Genomic DNA, 20,459 nt, shown 5'->3' with positions numbered 1-20,459 from the left:
GGCAAATCATTTCAGATTTGGGCCCTGACTGCAAATCCTTTGTCACTTTTAGATTTCAGCTGGTAGTCTGGGACAGGAAGCAAACCTCTGGCCGAGGATCTCAAGGTACAACAAGGAGAGTGGTGTATAACAGATCAGAGGGGTACAATTCACAATAGGAGGTACACATGTGGAATGATACAATATGATATAATTGGTATACGTTATACAGATATTGTGCAAGAGGACACTCGTGCAAAATGACATTTTAGTGTAATAGTTTCATTAATTAATTTTGTTCATATCAGTGCCAATCTAAAGCAATTTTACAAAACAAAAAGAGAATTCCACAGTAACAGAAATCCACATGTGCTTTAATTTGCATTGCGATGAAGATGCATAATGTGACCGTGTGTCATTACTTCACTGTCTTGTTTTCTGCATCAGGTCACATTGAAACCAGGTCGAAACCAACCGGGTTTGAGTTCAGGAAATGTTGTGGTTGTTACGGGGAGCACGTGAAGGCAGCATCAGCAGTGACGCCACACATGGGCGTGTTGTCATGGCTGCGCTGCGGGACGGCTCCGCGCTGTAAATACTTACCGAGCTGAAACTCGTCATGTCGGCGCTGGTGGCGGACGGCGACACGGAGTCACAGCTCCGCGCGGACTGAGCAGTCCGGACGGAGGTCTGGTAAGTGGCTACAGAACAGGACCAGCGGTGTTCACAGCGATGGACAGACGCGAGTTAGCTAGCTAGCGTCAATGTGACACCAGCTAAAGCACTATCACTCTGTCACCGGAGAGTCACGCAGCGCTCCGCTCACAATTTCGCCAATTTGAACGCAGCGTCTCTTTTGTCTGTAAGCTGCGGCACTTTACAGACTGCTGATGTGTTTACATGTGAGCTGCCATGTTGCACTTCCCTGCTGCTGACACCCAACGTGTCCAGTTCGTTCGCCCGTCAGTCACAGATGAACGTTACGGTGGCTGATAGGAAGCTGGTGATAAGGAAGCCTGTTCACGTCAGCTGTGAATGTTAGCAGCTGTCCTTTACTGCTTCTGATTGGTTAGTGTATGTGTTTATCAGACCGATTAATCACAGCTCTTCTCTTTTACACCGTGTGGTTGCTCTTCCCAGAGACCCAAGTGATTAAATTACCAACATTTTGAACGAGGTTTGGTGTAACCCACACGAGAAAACCGAAAGTGTCCGGGCTTTGTGGTTTGACTAGCTAGGAAGCTAAGTCAGGCTAGCTGATCAGTGGGAGGTGTCGGTTGTTCTACTGCACCGACAGCTCTGGTCAGGTTTGTCAGTCTGTACATTACACGGCGAGAACAGTGTTTCACACCGAATGAAGCATTATGGGAGTAAATGCCGCACAATGATGGAAGCACTAGCTGTTTCCTTGGGTTGTTGCTGAGCTCACATGTGTTGCAGGGCTGTGACATTAAAGTCCTGTAGCTGTTACAGGAGCCTTTTCAGCTGTCATCCCTCTGCTCATCATCGTGCTACAGTGATGAAGCGGAGCCCAGCTGCTGCTGCTGCTGGACATAGTCAGGATTGCTCCCAGCCACACCCACTCCGGGGAGCAAAGTTTCAGTCATTTGCCGTTTCTCTCTGTTCTTGTTGTTGTCCCTGCTTGGCTCCACACATCTAAATCACAGTAATCAAGCCTGAAGTGCTCCCCGGGTTACATCACAGAGATGACTAGTGGCTCAGAGAAACAGAGGTGATCAGCTGATTGCGACTTGAGAAGAAATGGGGGAAGTTTTGAGTGGAAATGGTCACGGTAAGACGCTTTAACACTTGGCTTAAGTTATGGGAAAGCTTTGCCCCTGTGGTCATCCATCTGTTGGGAATATCGAGGCAGCTTGTGCAACTGCTAGCTTAAAAAAAAAAAATTGTACTAATTTCTCGAGAGCTCTTTTTGTTTGATTGTATTTGAGTGCTTGGTTTTCTGAACAGCTCTTTTCCCATAGATTCTTGGTACGCAAGTTGTGTCTGTCAGCATTTGCGAGGCAAAATACATAGTTTCTCCAGACTTCGTTGTTTTATGGCATCCTTTCTTAGAGATATTATAATTTTAATACAGAGTTAAAATATTCAGTTTGTGGATCATAGCCGGCTTCAAAATGCTTCTTTATGGAGGTTATGTTTTCACCCCTGACCCTTTGTTTGTTGGTTGATTTGTTTGTTTGTTTGTTTGTAAGCAAGATTACATAGAAACAACTAACTAGATTTCTATAAAATGTTGTGGAAGGATGAGACATAGGCCAAAGAAGAATCCATTACATTTTGGTTTTGATCTGGATAAATGGGCAGATCCAGAAAACTATTGTTAACATTGATTCAATCAACATTTTCTTTGATCTCTCAGAGAATAATTCATGGGTCTTGATGGCAAAACATCAGACAGACTTCTGGTGAACAGACTGATGTGATATTGAAATGTAAGAGCTTGACAGTTGGATCTAAATCACCACAGTGCAATAACAGGTTTCACAGTAGCATGTATTGTTTGAGTATTAGTATATATATTCTTTTGTATATTTAAATAAAATGTGTATATTTTTGTAATGTTAAACTTTGCAGCAGGATATGTTATAATTCCTCTTGGAGTATAAACAACTCGGCCAGAGGAAAATCAACCTGGAGCACTTGTATGAAGCAAAATGAAATGTTGCATAAGGATCGGTACAAGTGGGCAACCGATCGTATTGATTCAGTCATACATTATGTAATCAATCAAACCTCCACCCATCTGTTATAACTCTACTGGATGACTCTCACTGGCCTGTTGAAAACTGAATGCAGGTTTTGGTGAATCAAAACATGATCTTATGCTTGCATATTACAAGTGTAGTTGACCAGTGAGTTGCTGTGCTGTGCTCTTCATGAGGTTGGTCAGTATTACATCTAAAACATGATAATAAAAGCGTGCCAACAGTTTTGATTAATACTGCAGAATCTGTTACATTAATATCTTTGGTTGAATTAGACCATTGCAGATACTTTTCTAAACAACTGAGCTGTGTTGTTGTATGACAATATTAGAGTTGGAATAATTTCAAGTCAATGTGATGCATTGTCAGACTGTCAATGGTCAGACATCTGATGCTGCCAGAGACATTCTCATCCTGTACATTTGTCCACTGTTAGTTACCCAATAGAATATCAAATTAAGTACATGCAGGAAAGGAGGGTTTCATCTATATCCTTCACCCTGAGCTTTGCCTCATGGCCAGAGGGGAGACTGTAATGTTCTTTTTCCCCTACCATTAACTTCCCAGCTGGTCAGACCAATAGCCTTCTGCCCACAAGTCTGTAATAGTTTAACAGACTTTAGGTGACAGTTTGAGTTGCAATGTATAAAGCTGTCCTGAGAGAGTCATCTGCTGTGATATAGAGTGAATCAAAGTCATTGATTTCTTTCAGAATAAATGTTGTTATTCATGGCAGCAGTTTAACATGCTGTAGTCGCAGGTCCAGATTTGGAACCATTGGTGCGTTTTACCCTTAAACTGTGTCCAACTGGCCCATATGGATTTTTCTGGACAGATGTCGATTCCGATATAAAGCAGTAAAAAAATTCAGAAACTGTCGATTGTCAGTTCGAAGGATGTCCTTATCAAACCATTATGACAAAGAAATATAATTGTGGCTTGTGTGGGCCATCCATCCACCCTCACATTACATATGTAAACCCTGAACAGGCGGCCACGTGTTTATCTATATAAGTACAATGTAAACATGAATGCACATTGTCTTTAATTTTTTTTTATTGTTTATTATAAAATACATGTATCATGCACTGATACCAATATTTTTGTCAAAGGAAATTGGGCAACTGTTGAATTGATCTGGTTCTAGTACAGTGTTTTATAGACTAATATATTAATGAGGTAAAGGGTGACATGTCATCATGGTGCTAGATTAGAATTCACAATGCAGCGATGTTTGGGCTTTTGCCTTAGTAATGAGGACGTTTCGATCAAGTACACAAGACCAGAGTATTTTACTTTATATGAGAGGATTTTTTAGCTTTACACATGTTTGCAGTTGCCTCCTGTCTTTTTTAATATAATCAATTACCTGCAGAATAATCAGACACATGATGATCAGTTTTTCCAGGCTGCAACATGCCCATATTTCAATAGTCCCCCTAGTCTCTTTGGTCTGATGACTACCATGTTTGTGTGTGTGTGTGTCTGTGTCTGTGTCTGTGTTTATTGGAGGAGGAGCTGTGTGCATGAATGCTTCCTTTTATATGATCTAGACCAACAAGTCTATTACATGGACAGTAGCAGCTTTGTTTACTAGGGAGAGTGCTGTAATAAACTTCATTATAAGCCTATGTCTCAACCACTTCCTAAGCCCCCATTCATTCTCCCATTCATGGGCTATTCACTCCCTGGCAGTGCCAGCTGTACATTCATATGTGTGTGCGGCATCAACAGAATGCCGTTTGCCTGGACTTTTTTTGGAACCATATTGTGGATGTCTCCCAGAGCTGTGGCCTCAGTAAATAGTGTTGTTCAAGGTTAGAGAAGCATTGGGAAAACAATACTACTACTAGGCTAACCTAACCTAAAACCAACCTTATCCTAACCTTAAGACATAAAAACATCGCTCAACATGCACAGTAATACCCCACACACACACACACACACACACACACACACACACACACACACACACACACACACACACACACACACACACACACACACACACAGAGGTTGGTATTGCTAGCTCATCAGCAACAGCAGTGGCACAGACCAGTTTGCCACTGAAAATGAGCATCATGGCAGGTGCCCATTCATCAAACATCCTCCAACCCCACCCCTTTTCTTTTTTTGCTAAGCCCCCACCCCCCCAAAAAAATAACAACATGCAGACCCTCCCCCTGAAACGTATGCCCTTCCCCCCTCCCCTCTGCTTGTCTGCTCATTGGCAGTGGAGCGAATGGTGTCCCTGTGGGCTATGAAAGAGAGGGCTGCACATCCTTATGTGGAGCGTGATGCGCATGTTTTCGTACATACTGATCCATAAACACAGTGTGTTGGCTTCAAATGAGTGTCGCTGAAGCTCACGTCCCCCCGGTGATTGACTTCAGCATCAGGGGAGTCCTATGCCGAGCAAAGCCCATTGGCCTGTTTTTATGCGAGAGCCGGAGAACGTCGACCTGAATGCAGAGCTCGTTGGGCAGCCGCTCTCGCTGGCCATCCTCCTCCCTCTCCTCTCCTCTCCTTTCTGTTCCTCTCCTCCTCCTACACGCTGGTAATCCTTGCTGACACAACGCACAAAGGACTAAATGCTGGCTGCATCCTCCAGCAGCAGGGCTCTCTCCTCTTCCTCCTCCTGCTTTGATCGTCTACAGCTCGGCTGTTTGCCTTTACAGCCGGACACTACTCGCGGCTGTATATCACGTCTCTGGAATACCGGCCTGGCTGCCCTCCTCCTCTGCCCCCTGCATCCCCTCCTCCTGCTCGGTCAGTTCATTCAAGGAGGACGTTAGAACACGGCTTCAGCCCTGAGGAGGCTTCTTCTTTTTTTTTTGCTGGTGAAGCTTTTGGTGGCACGATGGTAGCATATTTTTTTGTCCATCCTCTGTTGCATTTATGTAGCAGGAGGTAGGAGCTGCTACCTCTCCTTCCCTATTTTTGTTGGTGTCTTTATTCGCTCAGCTGCACATCACTATACCAACAGGTAAACCAGCTAAACAGGACATGCTTTATCAAGCATGCATTATCTGTTTGGGTAGTTTCAGTCTTTTTTCATGAATTGTTGATGCTGTTAATATTTGAACAAAGAGCAGAATATATTCTTCTTGACAATTTTTGTTCTCTTTGAAAATAAATTCAAGTAGCATTTCAGAAAAAGGATGAGTCCATCTATTTTCAGTGAAATGTGGCTGCTTCTTTGTCATCAGTGGACAAGTTTTCTGATATCTCGTGCAAAGCCAACACGTGTGTACCCGTGTCCATGGCTGGTTACCACTGTTGTGCAACATGTCATTGCAATCTGAAGTAAAGCTAGTAGATGTGCCAAGCAGCCGGGCTGGTAACACCTTGCTTGCCTGGCTGCTGCTTATTGCTTTTTGTGTGACTGACTGGTGACAAACAGGCACATAAATGGTTGTTCTACCTGTCCTGCAGGTCGTTTTGTGTTTCAGTGTATGGACCTTTGATTGTTGGCAGCTTAATCACAGCATGTGCATTGCAGAGGTTAGAGGCATTTGGGTTTACTAGTAGCTTTACAACATTTAGTGCTAAGTAGTACTGAATTCAGATTGAGAATGGCCACAGCAAAGTAAGGATCAGTATAAAAAAAACAGACTTTAATCACATTGTGTAGGTGAAGGCTTCATTTAAGGACGTTTGTGTTGCTGAGAATACTGTAAACATTTTTCAAATTGAATCATCAAATTCATCTCTCGAGCACTGATTGAAATGATCCTATCCCAGGATTGCCAGATAAAACTGAATGCTTTTAATGTTTACCTCAGATGAAGTTAGGGGAGCTTAATACGTAAGTACCAACATGTGATTCAATATTGACTTTTGACTTGACGTTTGACTTGAGGTCAGTTTGCACTTTGAGTTAAGTGAATCATGCTCATCTTACAAGAGAAGCCTAACAAACACTGCAGATGATCAAAGCTCCCACACAGCAACGATTATGTGACGGAACAATGCCTCATGTTTATAAAAAGTAAAGTCTTTTCCTGAAACACAATCCCCTCATAGGATCACAACTTCTCTGTTGTAAGTCATTTCGTTACCTAACTCAGCCAGCTGGTGAGAGTGGTTTTTTGTTCAGATAATGCAGTAGGCTTATCCAGTCTTAATTGAGCAACATTTGCCTGACAAAAAAAAGCGGAGGAAGAAAAAGTCCTGCATGTTCAAGAGCAAAGTTCAAAAGAAACCAAATAGTAAGAATGTGCCAAAAAAGGGTTCACTCCCCTGTTAGCAGGATGACCGTTTCGTAGCACTCAGGGTTTTCAGATGATCCTGCAGGTTGACCTGGGATAGCGGCAGAGCGAGGCTCGCGGTGATACATCAAACTGGAATCGTAACAGCAGCCAGCATGTTCAAAAGTGGGCTGAAGATCATGGGGAGTGAGTATGATCATTTACAATGAGTTGATATGATAATTTCAGCAGTGTTTAATGTAAAGTAAGTGTCCAGTAAGGGAACAGGCTTCACTGTGCTGCAAGTGTCTTCATGAAAGGCTGCAGGGGTATAGTGATATATAGGTACGGTTCTGCTGGTATTAAGTTGTCTTTTTGAATATTGTTGCGAGCGTCAAGTTGTGTAAGGATGAGAATCTAGTACACTGTGGATTTGTTTCAGTAGTTATATGTGATCATTGTGAATTATTTCCCACATTCAACACTCAAAGGCTGCTTTTCTTAATGGAGATATTGATATCGCTTTGCTTAGTGGGATTTGAGAAAAGATAGGCAGACCAAGCAAAAGCCTGAAATGTATTATTTGCTCACTCTGAAGAAATCTTTGTAAATGTGTTATTTACTCAGGGTCCTTATTGATTTTCCTGAAAGTCCCCCGGCCACCAGATGTTTCAGACATGAACCAGTTGCAGCAGGCTGATATTAAGGTTGATGAGGCTAAAGTCACAGAAGCCTATGTTTAGATTACACTTTGCTAAGCATTTAGAGCCCAGTGGCTACTGCGAAAAACAACACAGGCAAGCAGCCTATTCTTATTAGACATTAGAGTGGGGATACAATCCAGTTAGACCACGTGTCACAGGACACACAGCCCCAAGTAGGCCTCAGGCAGTAGCACATGTCTAATTGCACTGGTTCTGCCAATAATAATACTCTTGACTCATTTTCCATTTTGAAACTGCACAGTGACAATTATTACAGTGCTGCGCTGGGTCTGGCTGTAGGTTTGATAAAGAGCTGCGAATATGCTTATCTGCTTCACAGTCGATGTGTGTGTCCCGACCTCAGTGAAATCATCCAAGTCTGTAGGTAGTTTGTCTGGTTCCTGGCCTGTGCGCCTGAGTCTTATGTAACACTGGCCTGCAGGGACATGTGTTACAGTGTTGTATTGATTCTTAAACGTGTTATATGTGGTCACTTCAAACCAACTATTGTTTCCGTCGTGCACCTGTAGAATTTGAAATCACCACTACCCACTAACTCACTCACACAGATCCACCGACTTACGTTCCCTCAGCTGAGAGGAAACATGCTGATCTGCTCTATAACACAATGGCAGACTGATGTAGAGCACAAATGGGGAAAGGATACAATTCAAAAAGGCCTTTAAGCTGAATCTTTGGAACCATAATAAACATATTTAATGGAAATGACATAATATTCCAGAGCAAATATTTTGAGTGTGAGCAATATGTATTGTTATGGTGTGCATTAGTGTTGTGGCCACACGCCTGGTTGTTTGTGTGATTGGCCCTCAGCAGTGTGGATGACGGAATCCAGTCCATCTGTTATTGCAGGCAGAGAGCTGTAATCCTGCCTCTCTCAACCCTTGGTCGCAGAATGGCAGCGACATTTCAGCAACACAGGTGGCCTGGTCATGGCTGCCTTTAACACGCACACACGGACACACACACACACACAGACACACAGAAAAGAAGATTGAATGTATGCTGGATAGTCAACCTCTGGAGGAACCATGCTCACTTTCAGCTGCACCTGTTGTATAAAGCTGTTAACCTGCATTGTTGAAATAAGCCGACAACAGACACCTGGAAAGTATAAAAATAGAACCAAATATTTGTAAAGCTGTGGCTAAAATGTCAATTTTGTGTGTTTATAAACAACAGACAAAACCTTTTCATACCATTTTAATGGCTCATCTTTATGAAGCTTCCAACCTTTCTCTGTTTTTTAAACTTTTTTCATTTGCCAGCTGTTTGTCAACCGTGACTTTCACATTGAAAAGTACATAATGGCTCTGAATCATATAGAAGAGGAAATGTTTGACTAGTTCTGTCCTATAGTTTATACATCAGGATCTGATGTAGTATCCAAAATATACCAGAAAATGGGTTTGGTGACAAATTACAAAATGTACTTGAGACAGACATACATTTATGTTGAATTAGTTTAGTCTCTGCAGCCTGTGGCAGATGTCTCAAATAATTCAATAAGTAAACTGCTATTGGTATTAAACTGCTATTAACAGATGGAATTTTATTTGAATTGGTTACTATCATTTATTAAAAGAAAAAAAATTAGACCATAACCAGGATTGGATGTTTTTCTGATGCTGATTTATTTATACATAAGTGCTCTTTCATGTCTTTTAAGTCACATGATTTGTAATCTTCACTATTGGTGATTTGAGTGATTTTCAGTCCTGCATTTAATGTCCGCCCGATCATTAGTGAACTATAAAAAGATCCATTACAAATTGTTGCTGTCTGGTCCATCGGCACAGCCCTGGAATTTGGCCTGTGACGTTAAACACAAGATATGGAAATGCCTAAGTCAACATAGAAGTGCAAATACAAAAATTGAAGTAGCAGCGCTCATTGTTACGTCAGGCTACAGAATAGAGTTGTTTTCACTTCTGCATTAAAAAACGTTTAGAACTTAGCTCCTAAAATTTCTTGAAAAACTTCTGAAAGTCTTTTTTTTTTTTTTACAGTTAACCTTTAATATTCTGTACTTAAAAAGGTGCTGAGTAGTGTTCTGTAAAGCTAGCGCAGCTGCTTTATTATGTACAGAGGAAAAAGATAAAGCTGACAGTATGAAGTGGTTTCCCTGTAGATGTGTGATAGGAACTTGTTGTGTGGGTATAAATTCATCCCCTGGTCTATTTAATCATGATGTCAGTGTGTTCAACCTGAATCCTCTCTGGAGCACAACGTGTGGGAGCAACAGAGTGGGAGGCGGTGGGTCTGTATCGGTATAGCAGTTTAAAATGTAGGTGGTAGGTAGAATTTATTTATGTCTACAGTTCCCCAACCCAGAGTGCAAGTTTGTTAATCGGTTTTATCATGAATTTTTGTTTTCAGCATGCTGTACCTTTCGAACAGAATGTTCTCCTCCCTAGTTTCGGTCACTGAGAAAATTCATCGTGATTGAATTCTCTGTTCTCGGCAGATCTAGATCAACTTGGCATTTCCTGCATCCATCCACACCCAGCATGCTGGGATCTGTGTGTCTGTGACAGCGTCTCTGTTTGCACGCTGATATGGTAAATGACTGGCTGGGATATTATTCCAGCGCATGAAAGAGGCTAAGCTGTCGTTTTGGACAGTAAAAGGAGCATAAGCAGCATGCTTTCCCTCCTCTGATCCCCTACATCCCATATGTTTTCATGCGTAAGCAGATGCCTTTAATACCTAAATGAAATTGTAATCTTGATAAGCATGCGAGTGTAATCTCAGCTACATTACAGACATCTGTCCACCCTGTTATTGAAAGATTTTTTTTTTAATAAACCCTTTCACTGAGCTGTCATACTGAGTGAAAAGTACCTGACAAATGGAGGGTGTTAAGAAAGATTCTAGGATTTGTTTCACACAAAAGTGGATTGTGTTGAAAGATTGTGTCTACACCAGCATTTATAGATGATTTACTCGATTTTCTCTGTCCACACTAAAGGCTTAAGTGTCTTCATTGTCCTTCTAATTTAGATCTGTGGTTCTTGTAAACAGGGGCATGATGGATTATCACCACCATCTGCTAGGGAATGTGGTCAAATGTATGACCCCTTTGGCAAGCACGAGACGTGATTTCAGGGTGCAGGCTGTTGTGTGACTTTAGACTGTTTTCTGTTATTACTTGTTTTATGTTGAAATACAGTCTGGTGCTGTAGTCCAGGTGCTGCTACTGATTGTAAAAGTACAATCAAAACAAATAGGTTTTTAAAAAGTCAATTTTCTTCATCTTCACTGCAACACATAGGGTGGTATTGTTTGTATGGGGTGTTAATTCAAAGCAGGAGCTGTGAGTGTGAGTCTGTCTTAACACTGATTGGTGACAGCAAGTAGGATGTGTGCCTGTGTGTATTAACTTATAGTTTAACAGAGGTTTTCTGAAAGATTTTCTAAAAAATCTATATTGCTTGTCCTCTTCTTGATGCATATAAGATATCAGTTGTAAAGGAAAGAAGCATGAACACACAATGTGGATACATTTTGTTCTCTCTGTCATTTAAAGCTGTAGTTATATTGTTGGTAGTGCATATGAACAAATGTTATCTACAACTTGTATTGTATGATTATACACAAACAGCATTAGCTATAGCAATTACTTTTAAACCTTCTTTATAATCGTAGTGTTGGAGGTGCAGTGTATGAAAGTGTACCAGTGTATATTTCTGATTAATGCGTGTGATTGGATGAATCCTGCTGCTCAGGTTCCTCTGCAAAAGTTCATTTTTCTGAGTATATTGCTGACTCAAGCTTCCCCCACTGTAAATGCTGCTTCCTTCCTGTATTAGCGCCTGGAGGAATTTGTTCAAACACTGCAGTCATCAGTCACGGGTGTGAATGTGTCAGTTCTTGTACATCTGTCCCTGTGATGAGATTTTGACTTTTTTTATGAGATCAAGGAAGGTTCATACAAAATGTTATCGGAGTTGTACAGTGCTGAGCATTCCAGATTCATGTCAATTTGTTTGTTTTGTTTCCTTTAGGATCTCTTAAGTGTTTACAGCTTACACCTCAAGTATAGGGTTATGTTTAAGTAGCTGTGTGTTATGATTAGTGCATGAATGTGGCCAATGGGCTGTCTGTTAATAGGTGTGTGTGTGTGTGTGTGTGCGTGTGCGCGTGTGTGTGTGCACGTGTGTGTGTGTGTGCACCTGTGTGTGTGTGTGTGTGCATGTCTGTGTCAGGTCAGGGCGTGATTAGCTCACTAGGGCGTTGCAGTCGAGTCCAGCTGCTCTCTCCAGAAGTGTGCCATGACACGCAGCGAGGCCTCCAGTGCAAGATCCACCAGCAGAGAAAACACTGCTCAGAAATGGAGACGTATGGCATGTTGCTTTATGAGTCCCCTCAGCAGCCACTGATAGACACGAAGAAGCAACACCCTGGTTGTTTGATTACCTTGTTTAAAAGCAGTGGAATGGTCCCACTGAAGCTTATTTGAAGATGTGACATGAACTCTGGACAAGGATCAGCTGTTTGTTTTGACTCAGTAAAAAAAGTTAATCCACTTTTATATTTTTTAACTTTGTTACAGCCATTTATTGACTTCATAAATACTAGTATTGTACCGTGATTTGTTGCTGTGTTTTTCATTGAACTTTTTTCTTCTTTTATCTCCAGTCTCCCCTGATCTGTTCCCGGAAACACCCCTGGTGCCGTCCCTACGCGCAATATCGTCGGTGCGAGCCGGTCCCGCCCCTCATAAGCCCCAGAGGCGCAGCAGCCGGAGTGACAGTGCTGCCAGGCCCCACCCATTGCGCTCAGCTCCCAGGCTAGGCCCCAGCAGAGGCAGCATGGAGGTGGGTATGCGTGTGGTGCGCGGCCTGGACTGGAAATGGGGAAACCAGGATGATGGCGAGGGCCACGTGGGCACTGTGGTGGAGATCGGTCGACAAGGCAGTACTACTACACCGGACAAGACAGTGGTGGTACAATGGGACAGTGGCACAAGGACCAACTACCGCACAGGCTACCAGGGTGCCTACGACCTGCTGCTTTATGATAATGCTCAAATTGGTAAGCACTCAATCCAATCATCAATTGAATGTATTTTTTGGTGTTAGCCACTTTGCACTTTGTGTTTCTGTCCACAGGGAACACCAACAGGTGTTACAGTGTATTCAATATTGTTGCAATGTAATTCAATGTTGCCAGCAACACAGACCCTTTATCAGATATTGATAGTGTAGAAGTGGCAGTTTCTGAAGGCAAGGACCCCCAAAAAAGTGCAGTATGTTGTTAAGCCTTTAGAATCCCACCTCCTAGATGTTAAAGTTTTCCTAATTCACTTGTCCATCAGCTGCGATGGTCATGTTTTTGTTGAAAAGCTGTGTCCACATGTTTATCTCACTTGCTTGTGTCTGTTGGTCATGGCGTTGGTGGCTCATGCAGCCTTCACAATGCCCAGTTTGAGTAAGCCTGGTGCCATTTCTTGTCATCAGCCCATCCAGTCCTATTTTTGACTTGAATGACACAAACATTAATGCTGGACTCTTAGCATTTTGCTCCATTTAATGTGACATTTTTCTGCCTCAGAAGCTTCAATTAATGGAGCGAAAGAAATAGAGGATAAGAGATGAGGAACTGAGGTCGTGGTATTTTTGTCATGCTGTTTATGCCTCAGTTCTTCTACTTCTCGCGATATTAGCGTTTTTGTGAGACACAAGATATGTAACTTGCAAATGTGAGTTGCAGTACCGGAAGTAGATGTTGTTGGAAGAATGTATTTCTTAGCAACAGAAATGAAATAGAAAGACATAGAAATAGGAACATATGTTCAACCACCTCTTCTACCTTTCCAGGCGTGCGTCACTCCAACATCATCTGTGACAGCTGCAAGAAGCATGGCATCATGGGAATGCGATGGAAGTGCAAGGTGTGCTTCGACTACGACCTCTGCACCCAGTGTTACATGAACAACAAGCACGACTTGAACCACGCTTTCGAGCGCTACGAGACGGCACACTCCCAGCCGTGAGTACTGCGCTGCCACCGTTGATCCTCATTTGATTTCTAATTATGATGTCGTCTATTACAACATCTCTGCTCGACTTAACTTGCTTTCTTCACATCCAATTCAACTCATAGGAGGTAAGCCTTTATTTGTGCTGTTGCCTTAATTCCGGCGACATTCGGTTCAGGCAAGGCTTTCATGGCAATATCATCACATTTTCCACTTTTGTTCATTCCTATACCCTCTGCTAAATTTCTTCTGGTAATCTGGTAATCAGCTCTTGTCAGCTTGTCTTCCTCAGTTAACTGACCAGATGGAGCATTTCTGGTTTCATTTTCAATACACTGCAGTTTTAAATTAATGACTTTGCCACTACTACATACACTCATATATTAGCCTGCAGTGTAAATGTCATGGGCAGGGTCTTGGACTCTGGTCAAATAATCAGCGTTGACCCTTTGATACAACAAACAGGTATTTTATTTTGAAGGGATTAGAGAGGAGTTGAGGAGATGTGGTGCTTTGGGCTCCTGTTTTTTTATTTCAGCTTTGTTTACAAAATACAAATTTTAACCAAAAGCCAATTTTCTAGGTGATTACATCATGATTCACTTAATTTGTGTCAAACACAGTCCATTCTAACTAAAAACAGAAAAGCACTTTTACTGACTATAGCTTTAGCCCGTCAGTGGGGCGGGGCAGTGTGCTTTCGGTCTGCAGACTGTGTCCTTTCTCTAAGTCCTCAGATAAAGTCGTCGGAAAGTGGGTCAGACTTTCAGTCGAAATCGTCGCCAGATCATTGTGATAATTTGATGATTTTTATTTCACCATACGCAACAAAATAAAAATGTCATAGCAACAACATTCATGGAATCATTTCCTGTTTGGCAATTTGTCTTCAAAGTGAAAGCACAATGTTTGTTTCAATGTGTTGTTTCAAATTTCAGAGCTTTTATTTTGAAAAGTTGTGAATTTGGGTCTGAAAATTTGTCAGACCTCTGAAATAGTCGACATGCAATGTATTAAAAAATTACAGCAGTTCAGAAAATCATTCAAACTTTTAAATAAACCACACATGTGAACAGTAATAAAGAAAAATCAGCTTAATTTTATGAAAAACATGGTAGGGTGAACGTAACGTTTTCTAACTGCACCATAGACCTCATATACATAAGCAGCACAGTTATATTATTAATAACTACGGTGAGCAGGATGTGGCTAAGAACCAAAAGGTGTTGTTAATGTTGTTTATCTCAGCTTGGTCAAAACATGCCTGGCCTTGTTATGGCTTAATGTTTAGTGAGCTGATTCCAAGTCTCCTACGTATGCAGATTTAATGGAGTGAGTTCTCCTCTTCAGAATCTACTCTTCTGCATCAGTTCACAGTAAAGCTCCAAATGGCTTTAGGCACTGTCTGAATGTCAGCTGGATAGCCTGTTCTCATTTTAACGAGGTGATATGTATGACCCAGATTTCTTCTATAGTTTAGCCTGGTCCGGGTTTCAACGCAGTAGCATTTATTTTCCTGTGTCTGATGTTCAGTGAAGGCTGTGAATAGGTGTGTGTGTGTGTGTGTGTGTGTGTGTGTGTGTGTGTGTGTGTGTGTGTGTGTGTGTGTGTGTGTGTGTGTGTGTGTGTGTGTGTGTGTGTGTGTGTGTGTGTGTGTGTGTGTGTGTGTGTGTGTGTGTGTGTGTGTGTGTGTGTGTGTGAATCATGACTTGTCGCTTCAATACAACTAAATATTGAAGTCAGCCATGAGGTTTTTTTCTCAAGAGCTTAAAAACCACTATTTAAATCGGTCAGGATGAGCATAAAGAGTTTATTCATTAAAGTCCATATGGGAAAAATCTGCAAATGTCTGACAATGACAGCAGTGTCACAGACAGAACAACGAATTCACAGTTTTAGTGCGTATTGAAACAGTTCACCTCATGCATCAGTGAATCAAATGAATTGTTCTACCTCCAAAATATTTCCTGGTCGTGACTTGAACCTAGTATCTTTGCCATCTCTGTTCTATCACTTCATGCTTAAATTTTTCTGTGATCACGTCTTCGCTAAACAGAAAAACATCTTCAGTAGAATCTAATTTTAGATTTTGGTTGTGGCCTCATTTGATTGTGTACTGCGTGGACGAGGGTGGAAGAGGAGCAGCAGATTTTGACTTTTAATGAAACCCCGGCCCTCTTCCAGTGAGACAGAATAGCACAGTTTACCATTCTGACAGGAGGTAGAGTCTCATTTCATCGCCCTCCTCAGTATTGATTTATCATTAAGGCCCAAATGTTGTTTGGCTCAGCAGTGTCCTTCATTAAGGTGATATTTTATTGGTGGAGCAAACACATTTATAAATGTGACCCTCCCAACAGGTCATTGCTTTGCGTCTGTCGACACTGCACAAACACTGGCTTGGTCTCACTGACGAGTCAATTTTCATTTTGCTGAATTTGGAACATTTTTTTAATCTTTTTATATAATTTATACTATACAATTTCAGTTTTAAGATAGTAATCAATAAATAGAAATTGATTTGTTTGATCATTGATGTTGGTTTAATCTTTAATCTGCGTTATTTAGAGGCCGTTTTAATCCCACTTGAATTGGGGTGGTTCATAGCATCTGAGTGAGATGAAGCTAAACTTAGACAACTAAAAATAACTCAACAGAGATTCCCTTCTTGAGGATTGAGGCGTGTTAATACCAGAGCTCCAATTTAAATGCGTAGTGTGTTAATAACACAGCCAAAAGTATTTTAAAGACTCAGTCATGCTGTTGTTTGGTAGTTCAACACTAGGGACCTATTCTATTGTAAGTGTCCTCCTGCTCAGTGGAGTTAATAAGAGTGAAGTAAAATGTGGATGAAATTACAGTAACATAGCACATTTTAAAACTGTTTATCTTTATAGAATAGTCAAGATTGATATTTAAAAGTCTATATAGGAGATTGAGTGCTACATTTCTTAAATGGATGAATATTGCGTTTCAAAATTATGTCACCCCTAAATTAGTTTAATTTAATATGAATTATATTGAAAAACAAAATTTGCGAACAATTCAGGCATCTGATCTGCAGACATTTTGAATGAATTGACGTCACTGCTAACACACTGGGCCTCTCTCCACTTTGTCTCTCAGTGAGAATATTTTCATGGTGTCTGAAACATGAATGGTATATTGATGCTCATAAGTGGCATAAAAGACTGTGACTCCGCTGAAGTCATTCAGTCATGATGTGAATGAAGTCGTCAAACATCACTTCAGAGCCTTTGTGACTTTTGAGACAGTGTATCGGATGTTGGCTTGGTGTTCATCACTGACCACTGTAAGAGGACAAGTTCCATATTTGGTCACGACAGCAGTGTTAAGAACTCATTTACATAAATCTCATCATGATTTTCAATATTTTTTGCCACTTGGCTACAGGATTGCTCATTCTGCTGCTCAATATTCCTATTATACCCTTTAATTAAATTGCAGTTATACACCCTCTGGAAGTGTAATTACAATGACATTTTGTACGATAATATATAATATAATATAATATAACTAGGGCTGCGAGCAGCACTGTGCAGGCCTGAGCACTTGCGAACTCGGGACCTGATGCGGCTGCGGGGGAGAGTGGACAGGGACCGGGGGCGAAACGATACTTATCACGTATTACGGTCCACGCCATCAAGTGCAGACCACACAGTGAAAAATTTATGTAAATTGATTAAAGTTGTAAAACGAGGCTTACTTCCAGTTGCCAGTAGGTGGCGGTATCACTACATACAGACTAATAGATCAGTTCAGGTCGGGACTCTGATCATAGGTGAGATTTTTGGGGCAATGCACAGTGGAGTTTAACATCCTTTTCACAGTGAATCAATAGGTGGTGCTATGACTGTGACTTAATGTTGACATATGGAGCTGTTCGGGCATGGACTCTGATCATGTGACAGAATGTTGGTGCTGATTGGACAATGCACAGTGGAGTTATGACAACTTCGTCTCCTTTGGCGAAGGATCAACCTTCGCCGCACCTTAATGTTTACACTGTTTGATGAAATCACAATTCTGACCATGGTCTTATAGCTTGTCTGAGGTCATTTGAACTGTATATTGTAAAGCAGCCAGGAGCAGTTCATCAAAGTATAAAACATGTCACTTCCTGTTGCCAGCAGGTGGCGCTGTAACGATGAGTCAATATTGACAGATGGATCTGATCAGGGCAGGACTGTGATCGTGTGAAAGAGGTTTAAGGCTGATTGGACAATGCACAGATGAGTTATAATAAATCCCTCTTTTCTGGCGAATCATCAAACTTAAGACGCCACACCACGGTCACACCGTGTGACGTACACTAAAACTTTGAGTTAGTTTTAATCTCCATGTTGTTGAGATAATACTCATAATACTACTAATAATACTTTAAAGTTGATCTGATGAAAGCTCGAGGAGGAGTCAATCAAAATACATGTTTAAATGGTCAAAAATGACCACTTAATTAAAAATGGCCAACTTCCTGAATCAGTGGTCAATTGGACCATGTATGTCCGAGATACAACAACCTTGTGTTTTAATGGCGACCCATCAAACTTTGATGCCCCGCCACGCTCACACCGTGTGGCGAAAACTCAAAAATAGAGGTTGTTTTAATCTCCATCTTGTTAAGAAGACACTCACCAAATTTAAAATTTTCAAAATCCAAAATGGCCGACTTCCTGTTGCGTTAATTAAATTGGTGCCTCTGACTTTTTTCTTTCGTTCGGTCATAATAAACGCGTGTACCGAATTTTGTGAAGATTGGTTAAACGGAATTGCTGCGTTTTAGGGGGCGCTGTTGAGCCATTTTGCTACGCCCATTTTCGAATTACTCCAGAATACGTACATTTTCATCAGGCCTGCACACCCGCAAAGTTTGAGTTTTCGAGTATGTTCAAGCCGTCAAAAATGCAATTCATTTGCCTGAATAATCAAAAGAAAAGCAATAGCACTGTCGGTGCTCGGGCCCTAATAACAACTAAATTCGTTAGATTTTCTTTCATGCAATTGCATTTAACAGCAGCCAGTGTTGAACTTCCCTGATAGTAAAGAAACAAGTCAATGCTTGCACATTTTCCAGCTCAACAAATATAAATAAATCAAACAATACATTTTTTATCAATATAAGTCACAATTTGCTGCATACCATTTTAACATGAAATGGTCTATTCATAGTATCTCTGCATTCTTTCTTTTATCAAATACATCTTTGTCTAATTTTAGTGAAAAGAGTTGTGATTGTTGCCCGGCACTGGGACAGCGTGTACATCTGGGAGAACATCACATGAAAGTCACTTATTTTCTCATCAGATGAGTTAAAGAGAGGAGCACTGTACAGTATGTGATACCGAACACACAGCACTTCTTTATTTCCCCACTACACTGACCCATATTTCACTGACAGCATTTTCAAAAGACTGATTTATTATCTGGCAGTCATGAGACACCCTGATATTTGCCTGGAAAGGCAAATTTAACTTGGCTTCATAATGAGTGGGAGTTATTGTGGTGCCAGCAGTGATTTATGTGAGGAGACTGATTTGGGCTCAGCATAGTTAAAAGGGAACCGCTTTCATGTGGACCAAACATGTGTGAGACTTTAATGGCAACAAAAGCAGGGTAGATCTATTTGTAGTTTACAGCCAAACTGTAGGCAGAAACTTTATTAGTGTCCCGAGGGAGCAATAGGAAGTTGTCAACAAAATAAACTGCTGCAGTAAGCCGACACCGGAGCGGCACCATCACAGACACAGTGCAAGACATGATCTGGATGTACTGTGCACGAGTGTTCCATTGTAATTACAACGGATTTCACGGGATTAGCATGCTAACATTCTCAGATGTGCAGATTAGCATGTTAACATTTCCAGTTTCCTAGAAGACATATTAGACAACAGGTGTCAGATGGGAAGTAAATCAAGGTGCAGGTTTTATGTGCTGTTCCTAAAGCATTAAGCTGTTATTAAGGGACTGTTGTATATTTCCTCATTTTTTAAAATATGACTTTTAAATAAACTATATTTGAAACCTAATTATTCGGATTCAAATGCAGAGAGGTGCTGTCGCTGCTTGTTAACTGTGTTCAGTGTTTTCTTTTTGTGCATGTGGTTTAAGTCTTGTAGTACATAGATGTGTGTGTGCATGCTGACAGTGCTCAGGGCATATGTGTGTACCATATGTTTACAAGTGGGTGGTTGGTATGCAGTTTGTTAATCAGCTCTTCAACTCACAAACAACACACGTGCACTTTCTAGGAAACCTATCAGTCTAATCCTTCCTTTGCTTATCAAGATACAATGCTAAACCTGACCTCAACAGTTTGTGTTCAAAGTATATCATACCCGTCGCTACAACTTTCCTGCAGGGGTTTCCAGCGCTTTCTCTGTAAAAAAAAAAAAAGAAGTGACTGGAATTTGCAAAAACTTGTTTCTAGTGGGGGAAGTGGAATTGGAAAATCTGTAGATTTTACTCTTGTTTCCACTCCCACCACAAAACTGCTGTCTTTATAAATGTATTTTGAAAAGGGTTTCGTTGTATGCAAGATGTGGACTAAAACAAAGTTGGTGCAGATGACAAGTCAATGTATTAAGTTATTTTATGTCTCACCAAGTAGACTTAGTCTGGATTTGTGTTTTCACAGTTGTCAAGTTTCCACTAGGCCTTTAAGTAGAGGGTAAACAGGGCAGATATTTTAAACCACAGCCGTTGTACTTGAGCTAAAAAACTATGATACCTACACCTGTTATAATTCCATAAATCCCTGTCACCTTTCTCGTGAAAAATAAAATGTTCTCGATAATTTCTTGGTCCTTTTAGTTCCTGCATAACAAAGGTTAATCTG

At 41.1% G+C, this 20,459-nt stretch overlaps 1 protein-coding gene across 8 annotated transcripts in view; it reads left to right on the top strand.

The window, feature by feature from the left end:
* Positions 1 to 513: 513 nt before the first annotated feature.
* The window catches only part of mib2 (MIB E3 ubiquitin protein ligase 2), a 43,840-nt gene continuing 23,894 nt past the window's right edge, over positions 514 to 20,459 (top strand). Inside the window, exons 1-3 of one of the 8 annotated variants that reach the window (XM_047340177.1) lie at positions 514 to 672; positions 12,262 to 12,657; positions 13,443 to 13,614. In XM_047340177.1, coding sequence (XP_047196133.1) covers positions 12,435 to 12,657; positions 13,443 to 13,614 — 395 coding nt within the window. In that variant the 5' untranslated portion in view covers positions 514 to 672; positions 12,262 to 12,434. Of the gene's footprint in view, positions 673 to 1,517; positions 1,772 to 5,015; positions 5,692 to 6,909; positions 7,103 to 12,261; positions 12,658 to 13,442; positions 13,615 to 20,459 lie in introns of those variants that run through there. The other 7 variants (XM_047340174.1, XM_047340172.1, XM_047340176.1 and 4 more) reach the window with 7 other exon arrangements.

The sequence above is a fragment of the Hippoglossus stenolepis genome, chromosome 6 (assembly GCF_022539355.2).
Source record: "Hippoglossus stenolepis isolate QCI-W04-F060 chromosome 6, HSTE1.2, whole genome shotgun sequence".
Classification (NCBI taxonomy): Eukaryota; Metazoa; Chordata; class Actinopteri; order Pleuronectiformes; family Pleuronectidae; genus Hippoglossus; species Hippoglossus stenolepis.
Note: the sequence above shows the minus strand (reverse complement) of the source record. Positions and strands in the feature narration are given on the sequence as shown.